The 20,238-nt window shown below is 36.6% G+C and overlaps 1 protein-coding gene across 1 annotated transcript in view; it reads left to right on the top strand.

Moving 5' to 3' along the window:
- The first annotated feature begins 11,430 nt into the window (after positions 1–11,430).
- Positions 11,431–20,238, top strand: part of VGLL3 (vestigial like family member 3) — a 41,674-nt gene continuing 32,866 nt past the window's right edge. Inside the window, exon 1 of the mRNA XM_025042503.1 lies at positions 11,431–11,562. Coding sequence (XP_024898271.1) covers positions 11,437–11,562 — 126 coding nt within the window. The 5' untranslated portion in view covers positions 11,431–11,436. The remainder of the gene's footprint in view (positions 11,563–20,238) is intronic.

The following is a 20,238-nucleotide window of genomic DNA, read 5'->3' as shown; positions in this document are numbered from 1 at the left end:
TATGATGGAATGGGTAAAATTACCCAGAACTGCCAAATTACATATCAGCTTTCTTTAACACACACTTTGAGATATAATATGCACACTGGTTAAAAGCTGGACTGTGGAAACATTGCCTGTGTGAATAATGTTGAGCAAATCACTTTAGCACTTGATGCCTTGATTTCCTAATCTGTATAACAGAGATAATTATTATACTCATGAGTTAGTATATGTAAAGTGCTTAAGACCTGCTAGGCACATAGCAGGCACAACTTATAGGTCACTACTATTGTTATATTCTTAATACTGTTATTACTGTTACTTTATTTCCTTATCTTGATCAAGTTTCTGTTATGTTTAGATAATTTGAAGAAGTCTAACCTTAACTATATCACCGGGATGGATATGCTTTCAATCTCTTTAGACAGTAACATATGAAGGATAAGCCATTAAAATTTATAGTTACTGGAGATAATGTATATCTCCTAAAATATCAATAGATTTTTTGACATATCCTGAAATATCATTTTTTTCAGTTGTATTACAGTTGTACTGTATTAAAAAGACTGCTCACATTAAAATTCTTAACAAATGAAAAAAAGTGTTTTCAAAGTATTATTCATCACATCCAGCATTTTGACATTATCCTATAGAAAATATGAAAAGACACATATATTTGAACACATATAATTTATTCATTAAATATGGGACTGACAATTAGACTAAAAATAATAAAGGCATACATTCTCTGTGAAGTTCACATAAAAAATCCTTAACATTTGTGTTCTTCTTATTTGATGTTGAGCAGACCAGAGCAAACATATTTATAGATTAACAATTCTTCAAAATTCACTCATCACAGAGAAAGTCGTTCAATGCAAATTAGCTTCAACGGGTTTACACTGTACCTTTGCTGCTGAGTGAGTCACTAAAGAAATATCTAACTCTGCCTTTTCCTCATGGAATTTATGTTTTTATCTTTTCATAAGGCAAGCAATCATAGTAACTGAAATAATCAGAGCAAAATACAGAGCAATAATAATAATACAGACGGTCCTTGATTTATGATGTTTCAACTTAGGACTTTTTGACTCCATGATGGTATGAAAGCCATACTCATTCAGTAGAAACTGTACCTTATGTTTTAAATTTTGATCTTTTCTTGGGCTAGTGATACGCTAGCCAAGAAAATGATACTCTCTTGTGTTGCTAAACAGTAGCAGCTAGATGATTTTGCCCAACTGTAGATTAATATAAGTGATCTGAACACGTTTAAGGCAGGCTAGGCTAAACTCTGATGTTCGAAAGGCTAGGTATATTAAATGCATTTTTGCTTTACAATATTTTCAACGTATGATGGGTTTACCCAGACATAACCCCATCATAAGTCAAGGAGCATGTGTAATTACACACAAACAAGTCATCAGATATAAGGTGTGGGCCAAACAAATGATAAAGGTATAAAGGAAGTCAGTTTTCAAATGCTAAGATATGCTTCCTAGAAGAGGTGCTACTTATAATGGGCCTTGGAAGTAGGTGGTGTTTTGAATATATTTTAGGCATCTAAAACCACAGGAACAAAAATGTTAAGACATCCTCTCCAGTGACCTATTTATATAATAAGATACAAGCATACCTCATATTTGGATGAAACACAAGACATGAAAATCTGGCAAAAACAAAAAATAAAACAGTAGTAATTTTTGTTGTTACTGTTTATGAAAGTTATTAGCCTTCAAAATGCTCCAAAAAGGGTTTCCTTAAATACAAAGCTTCTTTTGTGCTTATTAAATATAAATTAATTATAAAAATTGTGATCCACTCTCAGTGTTCCAAACTGACACCTTTTGTAGAAAGTGAGAGCATGGCCCATAGTGCCACTTTCTGACTAGTGATTTGGAGAAGTTGTATGCGATAGCTTTCTTCTATGCTTTCTCTCTTCTGAATGACAGCAACATGAGCTTTTGGCTTCATTTATTCTAAAATATTTAAATCAAATTATAAAACTAATATATTAAAAAATGAGAAATAAATTCAAACCAGATTGTTCTGGCTGCTGTGATATATTAATCCAATTGGTCTTTGTGGCTAGTTAGCCTGGTAGGTTAGAACACAGGGCTAGTGATGCCAAGATGAAGAGCTTAATCCTCTCTGGCCTACTTAGCTTTGTTCCATTCCATGGACAGAGCTATACCCATACCCAAGCCAGACCTCACATGAGTGTATTCCACTTATCAGAGCTGACAGAAAGAATCTAGTTAAATTAGCCCAGCTCTGCCATTACTACCAGAAAAACTAGCAAAGAAACAAGCAACGAACTCAAGGTACACGTTAAACTAATGGTCTGTCACTATCTTCCAAGAGGACAAATCATCCTATTTCATGGTTAAGTACTTACTCTTTGCTGATTTTTTAATATAAGCTAAAAAGTGTCTTGACATCTCTTCATTTCACCTTTCCCAATGTGGAATCCTCTATTATTAAATCTCTATAAATATACTAGAGGAGGAGTACTATGAAATCCTATAATTCCAGCCAAAATTACTTAAAAAAAAAAAAAAAGCTCTAAAGAGAGCATGCTGTTTCAGAAATACATTCTAGTGGTAAATAGAGGTACTAAAAGAAAGTTGTGGCAAATTTCTCTTGAGTGAGAAATTTGTGAAGCAGGTGTTGCTATTTGCTATGTGTTTCTGCTGTGTCAACCAGAGATATTTACAAACCAAACTATGAGGATTAAAAATAGCCTCATTACTAATTGTAAATAGATGAAACCTCATCTTCAAAGTCTTTAAATGAGGTTTCAACTTGTAACTAGCACTGTGTGCTCTAATCTAAAATCGTTATAAGAAGAGTAAAAACATCAGAGAAGGGGCCACTTTATTAGATGTTGAAAATCATCGGAAAAAAAAAATAACCACCTCCAATCAGAATACTAATAATATCCTATAAGAAACACTGCCCAAGAAATTCTTGCATGGATGTTTATAAAACACTCTACAGAGAGAACAGGCTGGTTGTTACAATCTTACATAGTAAGTCTTACCAGGCTGAAGTGAATAGAATAATGCAAAACAGAATAAGCACATTCCATGCAAAACTCTCACATGTCCTACGCCAAAATTGTCCTTGCATTCGCAGGAGTGGATAATTGGCTCATGTATTTAAAAAGAACTCCTCACCCCTGCCCCTTATTATGTTATTTTTTTTTTAAGTTTTTAGTTGTTCTATGATGGGTCTTGTTCCAGATTTTTATCTATTCCACAGCTTGCCTAAGGAGGTTTGTGACAAACAAATACACTAACATTTTAAAGTTCAGCATGGATCAGGTTTTCCCTTGTGAGCTTAATATGCATTATTTATTAATCTTCACAGAAGCCTTATGAATATGACTATCTCTACTTAGGTATGAGAAACCGAAGATCAGAATTTTGTCTGAAGCCAATGTTGGTGCTCTTGTTATTATTCATGCGAATATCTGAGGGCCCAATTGTGACCCTGACATTACTGGTCAGCCAACAGCAAGGCCAGCCTCTGACCTTCTGGTGACTTCTCTAATCAACTTTCACCTACATAACTTGCTGTCCTACACAACTTGCTGTCCTACACAGCTTGCTGTCCTGTCCCGCTGCCTTCTCTAGTCACTCTTTATTCCATTCAAAGTCTCTGTTTCTGAAATTAAGGCCTCTTTTGTAATATAAAATGGTCTTCTATTTTTAATAGATTATAAAAGAAATTCTCCCAAAAGGAGAAACAGATTAAATAAAAAGGTATTTTTGACATAAAATTTCTCAATTCTACCCAAAGAGAACAATTTGAAGATTTTATAATCTCTTGCAATTAATTTTTCCAAACATGGGAATTTTTGGAAGTTTTCTACTTACTTCTCTCCAGATAAGTTCTTAAAAGCTAGAAACTCAGGCTCAGTGGGAATTTTAATTAAATTGATTCATTAGACAAATAATTGATCTAGGAAGTTTTCTCTGAGCCTTGTCAATTCTTTAGTATATCTATCTTATCTTCTTCACATAAATATGTGAAGTTAAATATATACATAGACCATGTCATTAGACTTAGTGTCTATTTTCTGCTAGATAAAATGGTATAATAGTAATTTTAAAAAACACACAAATGTTTGAGAATCAAACCTGGGATTAGGTCCTGCCTCAGCCACTCACTTATTCCAATATTTAATTTCTCTGACCTTAAGCTTTTTCATATCTAAAATGACAATAACTACTATGTCATAGAATTATTGTGAGAATTAAATGAATGAATGAGAGAAAAAGCAATCTTAACATAAATGCCTGGTCCATTACAGAGCCTCATAAAATGTGAGTTCCTCTTATCATTATCTTCCCCATGAAAGCACAAAATCATAAACACTTGATCTATATAAACCCTCTTCATTATTCTTCATCCTCTCATAAAAGCACATGCTTTGAATTATTTAACAAGTATATAACCTATATTTTGGGTAGTAAAAATATGCTTTTAAACAAAGCCTATCTCTACAACTGAATCCCAAAGGAAATTATCCTTTAATAAAATATAAAATCATTACCTCATTCAATAAATATCTAATGAATACCTATTAGGTGCTATAATATAGCAGTAAATGAAACATACATGTTTTATGTCTTTATGGATCTTAATGCGGAGAAGGAAAAAAAAAGTTGAGAAAAGCCTGTATTTCAAAATATGGCAAACACTAGGAAGGTGGGAGAGGGGTTGAGCAGGCTGTTATTGGTGGAAATAGTGGGTGTTGGACAGGGTGTACTTTAAATTGGGAAATTGTCTTTGAGGAAGCATGTCTAAGCTAAGACCTAGATGTTAGTTAGGGAGTGGAGGGAAGAGTTATCTTAGTAAATAGTGCACACAGGCAGAGGGTTTTTTTTGTACTGGAGCAAATGAACGAATGACATGTTCTAGAACAAAGTTGCAGAATGGACAGTAGGAAATGAGTAGATTGTGGAAGTAAGCTGACAGAGCAGAAAGAGAGGAGAGAGAGGATTTACGATAAAGAAGCATCATATTTACCATTCAACTCAGTGGACACTGAGCTAGCCCACAGTAAGTGTAAGATAGAAGATAATCTATTATTACTTGAGTTGGTCTAAATTCTCACATTTCTCTCACATTATGTGTATATCTTGACAATTTGAGTATGATTTTAGAATTTAAAGATTAGTATTTTCTAAAAAGACATGGCTCCTAAATATGAACCAATATTTGATCTGGTGGTCAACCCAAGAACAGGTAGACTTTTCAATGCTAGAGACCAAACAGTCTGTGTTGAACTTACTGACACACTGGAGATATACATACAGTTCATTGTAAGCACTGAAGAAATGTTCAGTAATAATATGGGCCACATGTGGTTTCATTTGCTTTATTTATTGACTTCAGAATTCCACAAAAGATATATCCCCACTCTGGAAATCTTGGGCTAATCTTTATAAGTTATTTGCATACAGAGGTGATTTGAAGATGGATGAGATTTCTTAGGGTAAGAGGATAAAGTAAAATGAGAAAAAGACCTAGGACTAAGCTACTGAGAAACTCACATTTAGAGTTTAAGTAGAGAACATAGAAAAGGAAAGCGAGGGAGAATAAGTGTAAGAAAACCAATTAAGACAGGAGGATGTCATGGAAGTTCACCAAGAAAAGAGAGAATTTTAAGGAGGGATTAATCTGTAATGTCAAAATTTATGAAGCATTAATTGAGATAAAGTTTAAAAAAATGAATTTCAAACTTTTACCACGTATATTACTGGTGACCTTAATAAACGTTGGTGGGTGATGGGGCAGAAATCTGATTGCAAATGGCCTGAATAGTGAATGGAAAAGAAGAAAGTGGAGAAAGGTGGGAGATTTGAAAACAGCGAAGACAGAAGGCAGTAGTTGCAAGATGACACTTCAGAAACATAGTAAAGCTGCCGGGCATTGAGGAGAGCCCATTTAAGGCAGATGATCCTTAAGGACAACTGAATAAAGAGATTTTATTGCTTTACATGTGAGTTTTGACCTTCTGTTTTCACATCTGTTCCATAGGTATTATTGGTACAACCCTTAGATCTAGGCAACCAGTGTTCATCCCTGGTCTCTGAGCTTCAGAGTTCTCCTCACTGGCCCTCGTCCTATTGTGCCTCTCTTCATAGTAATCTGTATGGCATAGAGGACACAATCACGCAAATCCCTTCCTTTGGTACCCTCTCCTCCATTAAATTATTATGTTAGTTTCTTACTGCTGCTGTAACAAATTACCACAACTTAGCAATTTAAAATAATGCAAATGTATTACTTTACAGTTCTGAAGGTCAGAAGTCTAAAATGGTGTTGGCAATGCTGTGTTTCTTCTGGAGGCCCTAGGGAAGCCCACTTTTGTGCCTTTTCCAGCTATCGGAGGCTGCTGTCTTTCTTGGCTGTGTCTACCTTTCATCTTCAGGATAATCGATAGACCCGTAGTCTTTCTCACTTTACATCAATATTACACTGACTTTTCTGTCTCCTGCCTCCCTCTTAAAAGGACACTTGTGATTACAGTGGGTCCATCCTAATAATTCAGGATAATTTTCTTATCTTAAAATCCACTCATTAGTAGTCTTAATTCAATCTTCAATCTTAACTCCCTCTTGTTATGTAAAATAAAACATATACATAGGTTCCAGAGATTAGAATGGGACATCTTTGGGGGTGGTTATTATTTTGCCTAGTATAACCATGCATCTGTACCTAAGACCTGGGAATTCCCTGTGCAGACGACCCAAGCCTAGCACTGCAGGTCCCATGTGCTCCTTTACACTGAGACCAAGTTAAAGACAAAAAAACAACAAAGAAAACAAAACTTCTTCTTCTTCTTCTTCTTCTTCTTTTTTTTTTTTTTTTTTGCCTTATATTATCTCAAAAGATATTGAGAAAATCCACTTCAACTTACCTCTTTAAATAAAACTGTTTGGAGAGTTTACTTCGCTAAATTTCAGCTGAAAAAATTATAAACATTCTGGGAAATTTAGTGGGTAAGGCCAAAAATGTAGTGACCATAAACCTCTGACTCAGAAGAGTTGGAAACATATAAGGTAATTTTGTTATTCTATTAGAATTGCAGTATCTAGGACAGAAAAGAATAGGAGGATAAACACTGATGAGTAGTATGGGGTTCTCCATCAAGACTGAATCAGAAGAGGTAGAGCAGTGTGAGAGAGGAGAAGAGACGAAAGGGTGAAATTTGAGGAACTTTAGCTCAGAAGTGCAAATAATCAAGTTTCTTCCCATTTTATTCCAGTGATTGTGACATCTCTACATAATAGACCTGACAATGAGTACACCAGTAGTCAGATGGCATTCTCTGGATCTGGGTGACTCATTATTGTTAATGCAATTGACCTACATTCCCCCTGCCACGCCCACTTTTTTTCCACAACTCCAAGTTGAACAAAGGATAACCTAATCTAAAACTTCTTCTTTCTGATATTTATATACATATATACATATATGCTTAAATGAATATATATGAATAGGTGCATATATGTATATATACATATAATGTGTGTATGCATGTTAATACACATATGTGTTTATTTATATATCCTTATCATAGGGTGATAAGAGTCAAGAGACCTGGGGCTGTGGTTTAGTTCTGCCTCCAGTTCTTTCTAAAGTCTAGTTCCCTAGACTTTAATCAGAATACATGTTTGCTAATCTTTGAAAGATGTTTTAGACTAGATGATCGTTTTGATTCTTTTCCATTCTGCAACCCTAAACATCTACCTGGAGGGAGTCAAGTACATCTGGTCTCCTACCAGAAGTCCAACTTAACTCTCCTTAACAGGAATTATACTACATTTTGTTAATAAGCAAACAAAGATTCCAGCCTTTAGCAGATTATTTTCTTCCTCTACTATGTCTATACTTCTAGATTCTAATTTTGGGCAGAATTTATCTTTATTCTCTATTTTCTGCCATAAGTAAAATATAAAAATGAAGGGAGGTGTCAAAACAAAAGTATTGCATTATAGAAAGATTCTGCCAAATACCTCCAGACTTTTGAATCCATGACTTATTAGTATCCAAGAACTACATCTTTGTCATACAATAAATAATTGAATCATACTGGAGGCCATGTAGGGCACAAAGAAGATGCAGAAATTGTGGGGATGGACATGTTGTATCTAGTTCTGGCTTTATTTTCTAAGTCAACAAATATATATTAAATATCTTCTAAATGTCGGCTACACAAAATATAAATGATTTCTGCAACAATCTAGTAGAGGAGATATTAAACACATAATTATACCAAAAATAATCAACTGTAGATATATTATTTAAAGATAAAGTGAAAAGTGTTAAGTACTTAAAATAAGAGGTCTGGTTATGAGGAAGAGCTGCCCTCTCAAACCAGCTCTGTGGCCTAATTCAATCACTTTATACTTTAGGTCCTAAAGTTTATCATACCACAGTGTCCTTATTTTAACATACAGTAGGAAGCCTAAAAGAGAGCCTTCACTTATTTCATATGTGCTTAAATCCTCGATGAGTTTGTAAGCTCCTCTATGAGTTTTTTGTCCCTTTTTTATGCTTTATTTATTCACTGAATGTTTATTAAGCCAGATATTATAAGATTGAGATTCTCAAGCCGCCATGGTTATGTCGAGGAAGCAAGCAAATAAGCCATTTCAAATCGGGTGGTTGTTTATTAGTATGGTAAGAGCAGTATTCATGGGGTGCTGGAGTTGCCAAGTGTAGGGGCATCGAAGCTGGTCTTCAGAGGCTGCTGTGCAAGAGAACAAAGAGTTAACAAGTGAAGAAGGTGGGGAGAGGGGTATTAATGCAGATGTTCTGGTCCTGTGCCAAAAGGCATGGGAAGAGCAGACACCATGCTCCTCCCTAGAAAGGGAGTTCTCAATTCAGATGGCTGAATGGTCAGTTGTGAGAAATAGTGACATAGGCAGGGGCAGAATTTGAAGGATGAGACTGCAGACTGTGAGGGGCTACTGTAAAATTTTTTAAAAGAGTGAAACATCATGGATCTGTTGGATTTGCAGTGGCTAGGACAGAAAAGAGTGGAAAGATATGTTGTAAAGAATGAATCAGAGTCTCGATAGCTCAACTTGAGGCCTGGAAACTGGGTAGCAGCCTCCTGCAGGAGTCTGAGTATAAGATACTGAGTGAACTTAGGATTATAGTGGACTGTAAGACCTGACTTGGGGACTATGAAGAGAGAGATGGAGTGTTGTATAATTTCTAGAGTTCTAGCTCAGCAACTGGTGGATGGGAGTTTCGATACCTGAGATGTAGGTTAAGAGAAGAGGATCAGGTTGGGGATGTGAGAAAAAATATTAGTGCCGTTATCACTGACGTCCCTATGAGACATCTATGTGGAGCATCTAGAGGGAATCTGAATAGATGAATCTGGAACACATGAAAAGGATATAACCGGGGAATGTTAATTTTGGAAAAGGCAGTAATAAACATTTTAAATAAATTTTTATGTATCTGATTAATAGGAATATTGCTCCACTACAAACAGTACATTTAAATTTCAAACTCTGCAAGCCCTTAATATGTGTACTTTTAATATTCAACGGATGAAAGAAATGAGTGAGTGAATAAGAGCTGTCATGAGTAGCAAAGAGATCCTATCCAATTATTATAGTTTGTGTTTAAGTGTGTGAGTTTGTGTATGTGTGAGTGTATATGTATTTATGTATGCATGTGTCTGTGTTGTCCTACATACATATTTACATAAAAGTTTCTATTAGTACTATATATCTACATTAGTCTGATAGCACTGCCACAATAAAATACCATAGACTGTGAGGCTGAAATAACAGAAATGTACTTTCTCACAGTTTTGGAAACTAAAAGTCCAAGATCAAGGTGGCCTCAGATTCGTTTCTGGTAAGACCTCTCTTGTTGGCTTGTAGACTGTCTTTTCACTGGTTCCTCACAAGGCCTATCCTCTATGCCAGCACAGAGAGAGATCACTGATGTCTTTGTCTTATAAGGACACAAGTTCTAGATTAGGACCTCAATCTATGATCTCATTTAACCTTAATTTTCTCCTTATAGGCCTCGTTTTAAATATAGTCACATAGGGGTTAGAGCTTCAACGTAGGGATCTGAGCGAGAGGCTTGGTTCAGTCCACAACATCAGTCCATTTGACATCCAGATTGATTTTTCCTCTGGCAAAGGACAGTCTCTGTGAAAATAAAGGAGATTATTCTGTCATAAAGGGAGATACCTATATATGGGGAGAAAAAATAGTTGTTAAAGGTCAGAGTTGGAGTTTATTTATAAAATAAGTATAAATCTTTTTTTGCTTTGCCTGACTATATAGCAATTTCTACAACAGATTTTCTTTTTCATTTTGGAGAGGGATATAAACCACTTGTTAACAGAGAAACCTTTAAATAGTTTCGTGGATTGTACTGTCTATTGTTCCGTGGAACCAGGCTGGAAAAGCCAGAAAAGGTTGACATCCCACAAGAATGTCATACTATGAAGGAGTAAACTTAAAGCGGAGATTGCTTGTAGAAAACTGTATTACATTCCTGGCATGTGCGCACTTGCAATAAAGTTAACTTTCACTTATGTTTATAGTTAATGTAGGGAATATCCCAGTTTATTTTGTGCCTGCTCTGTTTTGCTTCTCTGTACACTCAGCTTTCCTTCGCCTCCGTGTTAGGGTTCCCTGTGAAAGCTCCCTGGGGTTGGGAAGCCTCGCCCTGGTAGCCAGGTGACTGAGACAGGGTGGGAACCAGCCGAGCTCTGAGGGCGCGGAGCCTCTCGCATACCATTCCCCTCCCACCACCATCCCAAGGCTGGGAGGCGGAGAGGGCTTCAAACTTCGCTCCAATCCGTAGCCTACCGTTCCCGGGGTCCCCCTGCTGGGCGACCCGCCCGCCGCGGACAGAGTTGGAGGAACTTTGCAGCGCTCGGCGTCAAAGCCTGGGGAGGCGAAGTGCTCCGGTCCTCCCGGGTCGACCCCTCCCTCTGCCCCTGCCTCCCGGTCGTCGCCCAGCCGGCAGCGCTGGTGATAGGACGAGCCCGGGGCGTGTATTGTGTCTATGCAAACCAGAGCTCCTCTCCCCAGGGCTGCCTGACCTGGGCCAGGGCTGCGGCTGTGACTGGCGCTGCCGTGGGTGCCTCTGCCCCCGCCGGAGCCCGGTACTGCCATGCCTTCGCCTCGCGGGCCGCTGTGTCCCCAAGCCGCTATATGAGAGCGCGCAAGGGGACATCCGGAGAGGCTGAAGATGAAGGTGCTTGCACACGGGCCACCGCTGATTGCCAATCCCTCCCGAGCCCGCGCCCCGCGCGGAGCCCGCGGCCGCCGAGGACCCGCCTTCGCCGCAGTAGCAGCTGGAGCAGAGACAGAGGTCATTTACGATGTCTCCCGCACCCCATGAGGTGTTAGCTACGCAGGTTTCTGTGTTTGATTAAATGCCCCGGCTGCCATGAGTTGTGCGGAGGTGATGTATCACCCCCAGCCATATGGAGCACCCCAGTATCTGCCCAACCCTGTGGCAGCTGCAACCTGCCCCACAGCCTACTACCACCCGGCTCCTCAACCTGGCCAGCAGGTGAGTCACCGACCCGGCAGCTTGCCGGGGGCGGGGGCGGGGGCGGGGGCGAGGGGCACCGAGAGTATCGGTCTGGGGCTTCCACGACGTCCCGCCGGGATCTGTGGCACGAGGATGCTCTGGGACCTGCGGAAGCGCCCTTCAGCCGAAAGCCACCAGAGGAGAGGAAGAGAGGCTTCGGGAAGGGACGAGTAGCCGGGTGGATGGGTGGGGATTCGAAGTAAGGAATTACCTGGCTGGGGGCTTCATTGAGCTGCTGCCACCGGAGCTACCCTCATAGCCATCCTAGCTCTTAGGGCTCAGTTTTCTGAAGCTTACCAAGGGGATCTGTCTTATGAGTCTGTGAGTACACTAACTTTAAACCAAATATTTTGTTTCTTTTGGAAAGGTAGAGTGTTTCAGGATTTTCTTGATTAAGGAGATGGAATGTGTCACTGATATTGGGGAGGCTGTTACCTGGACAGTGAGTTCGTGGAATGACTTCTCTGGGACTTTTATGGTGGAACATGGGTCTAGTGTAACGCCTATCAAACGTTACTAGAACTTCTCTGAAAAGCGTGTCTTTTTAAGACTGCGAAGAGAGGACAGGGATTGATCCCAAAGTTCCTCATTCACTTTTTTTAAGTTAAATTTATTGGGGGTAACATTGTTTGATAACATTCATATAGGTTTCAGGTGTACAATTCTGTAATACATCTGTATATTACATTGCGTGTTCCCTACCCAAAGTCTAGTCTCCTTCCCTCACCATGTATTTAACACTCTTTACCCTCTTCATCCTTCCTCCACCCTCATTTCCTTTTAATTCCATCAAAACTTAGAGGCGTTATAGTTCAGTCTGTTGGAAGTGTGGGGTGTGTGTGTGTGTGTGTGTCTGTGTGTGTGTGTCTGTGTGTACCCTTCCTGCCAAGAGGTACTCTTTGATCAGTGGATGCTGGGTCTCCACCATGCCAAGAGCAACTGAAAATACTGTTGATAAAAAGGCTTGGAGAATCAGGGAGATGATATAGTTTCTTCAGAAGGAAGAGTAGGGTTCTGGAGAATTTGGCACTAGGTACCCCTGTGCATTCCTCTCTGGACACCAACGGAGTGTATATCAAGGCTTAGTTAGCTCTACATAAAACACATATGTGAGTATGTGGCACTGGGTTGTACCAAAATAGAGTCCTCAGACTCTGGGAATTAGAGTGGGTTGATTCGGTGAGATTTAAAAAATACACTTATGGAGACATTTATCAGAGAACTAGAATTTATTGAACTGATTTTTTTTTTTTTTAGTTTGTTCGGAAGCCTATGTTTTATGATGGTCTTAAGAGATTGGCTCTTTAATCAGATCTTTTAATTCCTATATTTTCTTTGTGTCTTCTCTAGATTTGTAGTGCTATTCTTTGGAAAGAAGTTATAACTTCTGTTTAGAATCTAAGGACTGTGAAATTCATCTGACTCTGAAAGAGTACATTCCTCAGATTTATCTGCTGAACAGTACAGCTTAACTAGGACCAACTAGGCAAAAGAGGAAGGAACCCCACTTTCTCGCTATTATTATTATTATTATTATTATTATTATTATTATCATCATCATCATTATGATTACTTAATATTCAGCAGTTTAAACATTTCAAAGAAAATTTACCTTTGGGGAGGAGAATGGGTAAACGTTTTGTAGTTTGTGGTCCGGAGCGACAGATTAAACAATTTGGTTATGTTTTTTTGCTTTTCTTTGGCTTTAAATATAAAAGATATAAGTGATGGAGAAAACCATGTAGATATAGGTTAGGCAAGTGAGGCAAAGAGATGCTTGAAATCAGTTTATGTGTTTTATAAACACTATGTCCCAGATGAAACACCCTTTCTTCATTTCATTTCTTCTATCTCAGAGCCTGTAGAGGCCTTCAATTACCAATTGGAATGTGGACGAGCAACAGAATCAAATTTTACTAAACATTCAGAAAGGTGCTTTTCCCCTTAAAAAATAACTTGAACTAATAGAAGTTGTGGATAAGGTTTTGTTTTCTAGAGTTGTGAAAATAAGTCCATTAAAATATAAATCTGTGGTGGGCTGTAGAATTGTAATACCTTTTTTTTGAGCTAGAATATAAGATCCAGGATCAGAAAAATTATAAGCCACTAATAATAAAATTTAGTTTTTAATAAGAAACAACCCCAATCCTTTATCTAACGTTTGCAATAGCCCTGAGACTCAGTACCCAAATTTTATTCTTTTGCTAAGACCATCAACAAACTGAAGAATGAGCTTTCTCTTTTACTGGATTTGTCTACATGGGTGAGTGGCACATATTAGTAAATAATAATCAACTTCTACTATAGTTTGAACTTCTGTGGATATGGTTTGAGTAGCTACTAGGCTGTGTTAACCTTAATAACTTAGTTGAGAGGCATGCTTGGAAATTTTCATGTTGCTTTTACCAAAATGGCTTTTTCAAGATTACTTTTTTTTTTTAATCAAGTAAAGAAACTATGTAACTATAATTGGCTAGTAAATTAAAGAGACTCGATAGGGTAACTAATGTTCTATAACTGTCAGAAGTTTATTGTGATAACCTATATTTTCTATTGAAAAAAGTAAATCAGGAAATTCTTATCAGGCTGACAGCATTTTTAGACTGTACGGTGCGTGGGTGAAGTGGGACTAATATTGACTTGGCCTTAATGCAGTCATCTGAGAATACATATTTTGGTTGTTTTTGCATTCCATAAGGTTTTATCATTATTATCCATGAAGATTGTTTTCTCCGTACATGGGAAGTGACCCTTAATAGCATCTTGCCTGAGAGACAAAAATAAGGGCTACAACTTCTACTGCATTTGAGAAATTGAAAAGGTACATGCCTCAGATTTATCTGCTAAACAGTATAGAAAAAAAGAAAAGAAGCAGAAAAAATGGTAGAGTTATAAAGATGGTTTATTGGTAATTTATAAAATGTTAGAAAAGAGAGCACTAAAGTTTCGTATTAACTTCTGTATTCAATTGTAGTAGTGTATCTTTGATTTTTTCCTGAAATCTGTATAGCTCTGAAGTCCTTGTAATTTGGTATATTAAAATGGTTCATTATGATGGATTTTAAAAAGATATATTTTTCCTCTTAATGTATATAGTTGACAATTCTTTTTGAAATATTAGAACTTCCTACTCCAGGCATGTGTACTCTCCCTTAAATGCACAAATGTGCGCTTGAAATTTGAAGTTTAGTTTTTTATTAAACATGTTATACATTGCAAGTGGGTAATAGGTTAGTGTCCTTAAAAACATAGTTAGCTACATATAAATCAGGCTGCACTGCAATGTGTTACTTAGGCATACAGTGAGCTAAATGAATTAAAGTAATGTAAATATGCCTGAAGAGGAAAGTTTATAGTTTCTGACATTAATTCCTAGAAATTGCATAGCTGTGCATAAATCTTACAGTGTGCTCTATGGAGTCAGGATTTGCTAAGGGACACTAAGTTATCTGGTCCCAAAGCCCACCATCACTTCATAGCCTTAATATATCAGTCCCTAACATCTCAGGAGAACTCTTGACTCAGTCTCTCAGCACACGCTCCGAAGGCATGATAACACTGTAGAACATGTGCAGAAGGAATGTACTTGGGTTCTAATAGTGACAGTAGGAACCAAGAAAAAAAAATTTTTGAAATATGTGTCAGGAAATTTTTTTTTTTGAAATATGAGGGGAATAATATGAAATCATAGATTCCCTTCATACCCAATGGATTTCTCATCATAAATGCAGACAGTCTGTTGCTGTCTAATCCCCCCCATATATTCATAATGTTAAACATTAGGAAGAAACTTAAAATGAAGCTTTTAAAATTGTGTAGTTCATGGATGAGGTAGTAAAAGCAGAGAATAATCATTAGTTTTGTTTTTTTTTTTTAACTGTGTATAGGAGTTTTTAACAATCACATTTTGGGCTTCACATAAATTAGAGCAAGTTATAAATTTGTAAAGAGTTTTTTCAAACTCTTTCTCTGGACTCTGCCACCTTGATTAGGTCATAAAACCTTTCCAAGATTCTATTTGTTAGGGAAAAAAACTAGGAAAACATGCCTCAAGCCCTCCTTTTACAAATGGGAAAATAGATAGTCATAGGGAAGAAATGCCTGGCTAAAGATTTCAAAACTAATTGATGACAAAATTAGAACCATTATCATCCCCTGCTCCCCTATGTAGCATCTTTCCACCATGCCATGCCGTCTCCTAAGCTTTTTTTTTTTTTTTGCTATTGCACAATAAGCTTATTTTTGTCTTTCGTGCTCCAAATCAACTTTTTGATAAAGAAGATTAATATGCAGTAGATTCTTTGGCCTTAGAGCTTGAAATTCTTTCCAAGTCCTTGGTAGTGTACTTTTTTAGTTTAGGCATTCCAAAGTCCTTTTGCAAGCATTTGTATTATGCTAATGACTTTTGCTATTCATATTGCATCCTTTGTTGATGAGGCAGAATATCCACTTAGCAAATGAACATTTATTTATTTAAAATAATATGCAGGAAGTGGTATTAACAGTCAGCTTTAAGTGCCTCATTTATCATTGCTAGTCCAACATAAGTTTTGATTTATTAAGAAGAAAGAATACAATTATTCCTTAGATAGTTTCAATACACAATCAACTTATTTAAGGTAAAGGATCTAATTTTCTTGCAACCGTAAGTAAAGACTTAAGTGTATTTACAAGAATTCATACAGGACTTCTTTGAGAAAGAACAGCCCTTAGAATTCCACACTACACAAATTAACTTGACTGCAGAGACTTGGAAGCTTAAAGTGCCTCACAGTTTTACGCTCCTGATAACTTTTCAGCTAAAAGGTTCAAAGCTAGAGAAAAAAAAATTAAACTTTAAAATAACTTAACCGAACAGTGTTCTCTGGCAGCCAACTAGAAAGGAGATTACAATAACGATAGTAAGGGCAGGCTTGAAATCTATAAAAGAATGCACTGTGAGGATATGTTCACCAGGAAACCAAATGCGAGGACAAGGTAACACTCATTGGAAATTTAAGTGAAGATTATTTTAGATAAATGCAAGAAAGCCCTACTTCACCTACCACTTATTAAGTCTCACATCTCACTAAATTGGGGGTGGCAGGGAAATGTCCCTTACTACAGGAAATGAGGGTTTTCAAAGGGTAGAACCATACAAGCAAGCAGTGACTCTTCGGGCAATTACGGAAGAGATGCTGAGCTGACCCCATTGGGCAGTATGTATATTTCTGTCATATCTTTCTGTGCAAAGGGAATTTTTAGTGGGAATAAAAATATTACGCTCAAGATACTTGGGGCAGTTCCTAAAACAAATTTGTGAGTTAGGTGACTGTCATTCTAAAACCTGGGCGTTTAGCTTGGATTCCATTCCATACGCACTGTTTTCAGTTAGCATTTAAAATTTTGTCAAAGCTAATACATCTAGTAATAGATAATAACTTAAGGTATTATTTCCAGTAAAACATTTTCATTTAAGAAACAAAGGCTCTCTAATACTTGAATATCAGTGTTAGCCGAGACAGTGAAGAAAATAATTTGGGGCAAAACTATTCCCTGAATCCAAAAAACATCTTTAAGCAGCTGTTTTTGTGCTTTAACTATTCATTTAAGAAGACCATAAGAGTACCTTGAACCATTAGACACAAACATCTGCTTCTAGAAAGAAGTCATAAATGCCATATTTCAGTGGATACCAGATTTATGCCAGTAATTTACAAGTGTGGTCTGAACTGGGGTAACTGAACTATTTTTCACTTGCTTCGTACTTTAGTAGAGAAAAAAAAAAATTAAAAAAAAAATTAAAAAAAAAACGACCTAGAGTGAACAGGTGTTCTTTTTCTCTTAAAAATATTGTTTTAGTATGCCAAAACAGTTGTCCATGTGGGATTTAGTGGGGGAACCGAAAGCATGCATACTTTCTTGTTATTGTGAAGGTAGATAAAGGAAGTACCAAAAGTAATTATTAGGAATTGGGCTAGATGACCCATGTCTGGGAATGAATTAGTCTTCAATGGTCTGTAGGGTTTTTTTGGCTAGCTTCCTGCAAAATCAGAAGAGGCAGCCAATGGAAGGAACAAAATTAAGTGTGAATTTTTCTAGAGCTCCAGCATGATGCTTATTAGGATACAGAATTGGATAAGACCTTTGAGATAATCAAGTCAAAATTCCTCCTCTTCAGAAGAGGAAGCCGAGAGCCAGAAGGTTACTCAGACTCATGGACTAGTATTGGTTAAATCTTCTTCTCTCTTGTTCTAGTTCTCTTTCTATTATGTTTACTTCCCATCTGGTCTGCTTTAGAAAACAAGAAAATAATTAGTAATTTACCTAACATTACCTTCTTACTTTTTTTATTTTAAAATTTTTGAATATTAGCTACTTGGAGAAATAACACACTTAGTCATATGGATAAGGCATGAAGATCCCTTTATTTTCTATTGCCCTTACAATGCTTTCCCAGCTAACTACCAGCACTTTGAGTTTGGAGACAGACTATGACTTTCAATTTTGTGGCTCCAAGTCTTTGCACAATTATTGACATGAAATAAGAATTAATTGACAATTCAATAAATAACAGATAATTTTTTTTAAAAAATGAAATTAATTATACCCTGTTTATTAATAGAATTATATAAACATACCAGAAATTTTTACATTGGAAACTGTTATTCCATTCAAAGTAGTAAGTTCGATAGAGAACATGTACCCTTATTATGTGATCATTGCTTAAAACATTTTGGGAATAAAAATTTTGAAATTCTTTCTAAGCGTATGGTACATTGTTTTCAAAATCCTCAAAACTAGAAAAATTTCATCCCTGGAGGGGATGGGTTTGATTTTTGATAATGACCAGAATCATTGAAAGGCAAGTGTTCTCAAAATTATATTAAGTAATATAATATATTATTTAATATAATAAAATTATATTAAGTAATATTATTTTGGGTTTTCTCCTTCTTACTTTTAAGAAAAATAAAACCAAACCAAACAAACAAACACAGAATTTTAAGAGGTGATTCTGTATCACGAATTGGCGCTGCTCACATTTCCAAAATAGGACTTTCAGAAAAAAATGGCTCGCAATTGTATTATGTATCTGAATTGCCAAAAGGACAATGCATTTTTAGATATAGAAGTTCAATTTCACCTAGATATACATATATTTTAAAGAGTACTACATTACTTAATAGCTATACCTCTAATATATGTTTATATATATATATATATTTTTTAATGCTATAGATAGCTTTAGACCCTCCTTAGTTAGCATGAAATGCCATGCTGACTCTGGGCTTTTGTTTGTATATTCAGTTAAAATAAATATCATATAGAGACTCATTTCCTTTAGTCTATTTTCTTGGCATGTGCTTTGTAGTCAGACAGAAATAGATTCTAATTTCCTCTCTGCCATTTACTAGTTAGATGATTCTAGTCAAATAAGCCAGTATTTGCATATGTAAATTGAGAATAATTATTCAAACAAAATATCTGTGTGTGTGTGAGAGTTCATTGAAAAAAATGTGTATATAAAAAAGATCTGTGGCACATCTTTCTTATCCTGACGCACCCACTCATAACCTGATTCCTCTTCTTCCAAATAGGCTAAGGATCAAAATTTTAAGTCTGAGATAGTTTTAAAAAATCTGTTATCCAAGTGAATTCAGAGAAATATGATCAAAGACCAACATGCTGCTTTTATGGACTTTACAATTTTGAAACAGTTACTCTTGGCTAGTGGTCCTTTCTTATAGGTTCCAAGCATGTTTAGAACATAGAAAAAAAAAAAGGCAAAAAGCTATTTCCAAATATTCAATGATTCATTAAAATACTTTTGTTTCCTTAGGAAAAAGTTTCCACATATGCACAGTAATCATTTGGCATTTTGTAGGCTTAAGCCTTAGGGAGTTAGTGGTATTTGGCTCCTGACATGGAAGTCTTTCTCTTGTCAGACAAACCCTTTCCCCTGCACATTCCTGTGCGAGTTTGTTTCTGCTGCGCCTGATGGCAGGCTGTGATGTGGCTGGGTATAGTTTGCACTGCCTTGGCTGCCTCCCTCACACTGACTGCTCCTCTAACCTCTTCCTGAGTTAGTTTTAACTTTGTGGCTTTTAACACACATAAATTGAGTATCATTTTACCTGGGCAACAGTTGTCACTACTCTGAGATGGGGATGAGCCGGTTAATGTGCATTACGTAGACCAACTTGTAGTTTTTGAAGTCTCTTGATGGCTTCTTCATTTTCATTAACAATTCTTCAGGGTCTCCTAAGAAAAGCATGAACATTTCTGAGTGATTTGAATCTTTTTAGGAAGTGATTGTGCGTTTTGAGAAAAATATGATCTAAATTGCCTTTCGATCTTAATTCAGGAAATCTGGGTTTTGGTGATCTGAGATTTATTCTCAATGTTTTGAATTTTCTATATTATTCTCAGAAAAAGAAGATAACACTTGGGAAGTTTCATTCCAAGGAGCTAACACCAAGACTACAGAAAAATACGCATGAGTAACATACTTAGTTTAGAAAAAGGCAAAGAATTGATTTATAGTCACTAAAGCACAGATAACAGAAAGTAGCTCAGGCTTAAGAGTCTTTGGAGATGAATATCAGGATGTTATGAATTACAGCATAAGAATCAATTGCTATTTAAATTCTGTGTCCTATTTTCTTCACTCTC

This window comes from Pteropus alecto, unplaced genomic scaffold, assembly GCF_000325575.1.
Source record: "Pteropus alecto unplaced genomic scaffold, ASM32557v1 scaffold239, whole genome shotgun sequence".
Taxonomy (NCBI): Eukaryota; Metazoa; Chordata; class Mammalia; order Chiroptera; family Pteropodidae; genus Pteropus; species Pteropus alecto.
Note: the sequence above shows the minus strand (reverse complement) of the source record. Positions and strands in the feature narration are given on the sequence as shown.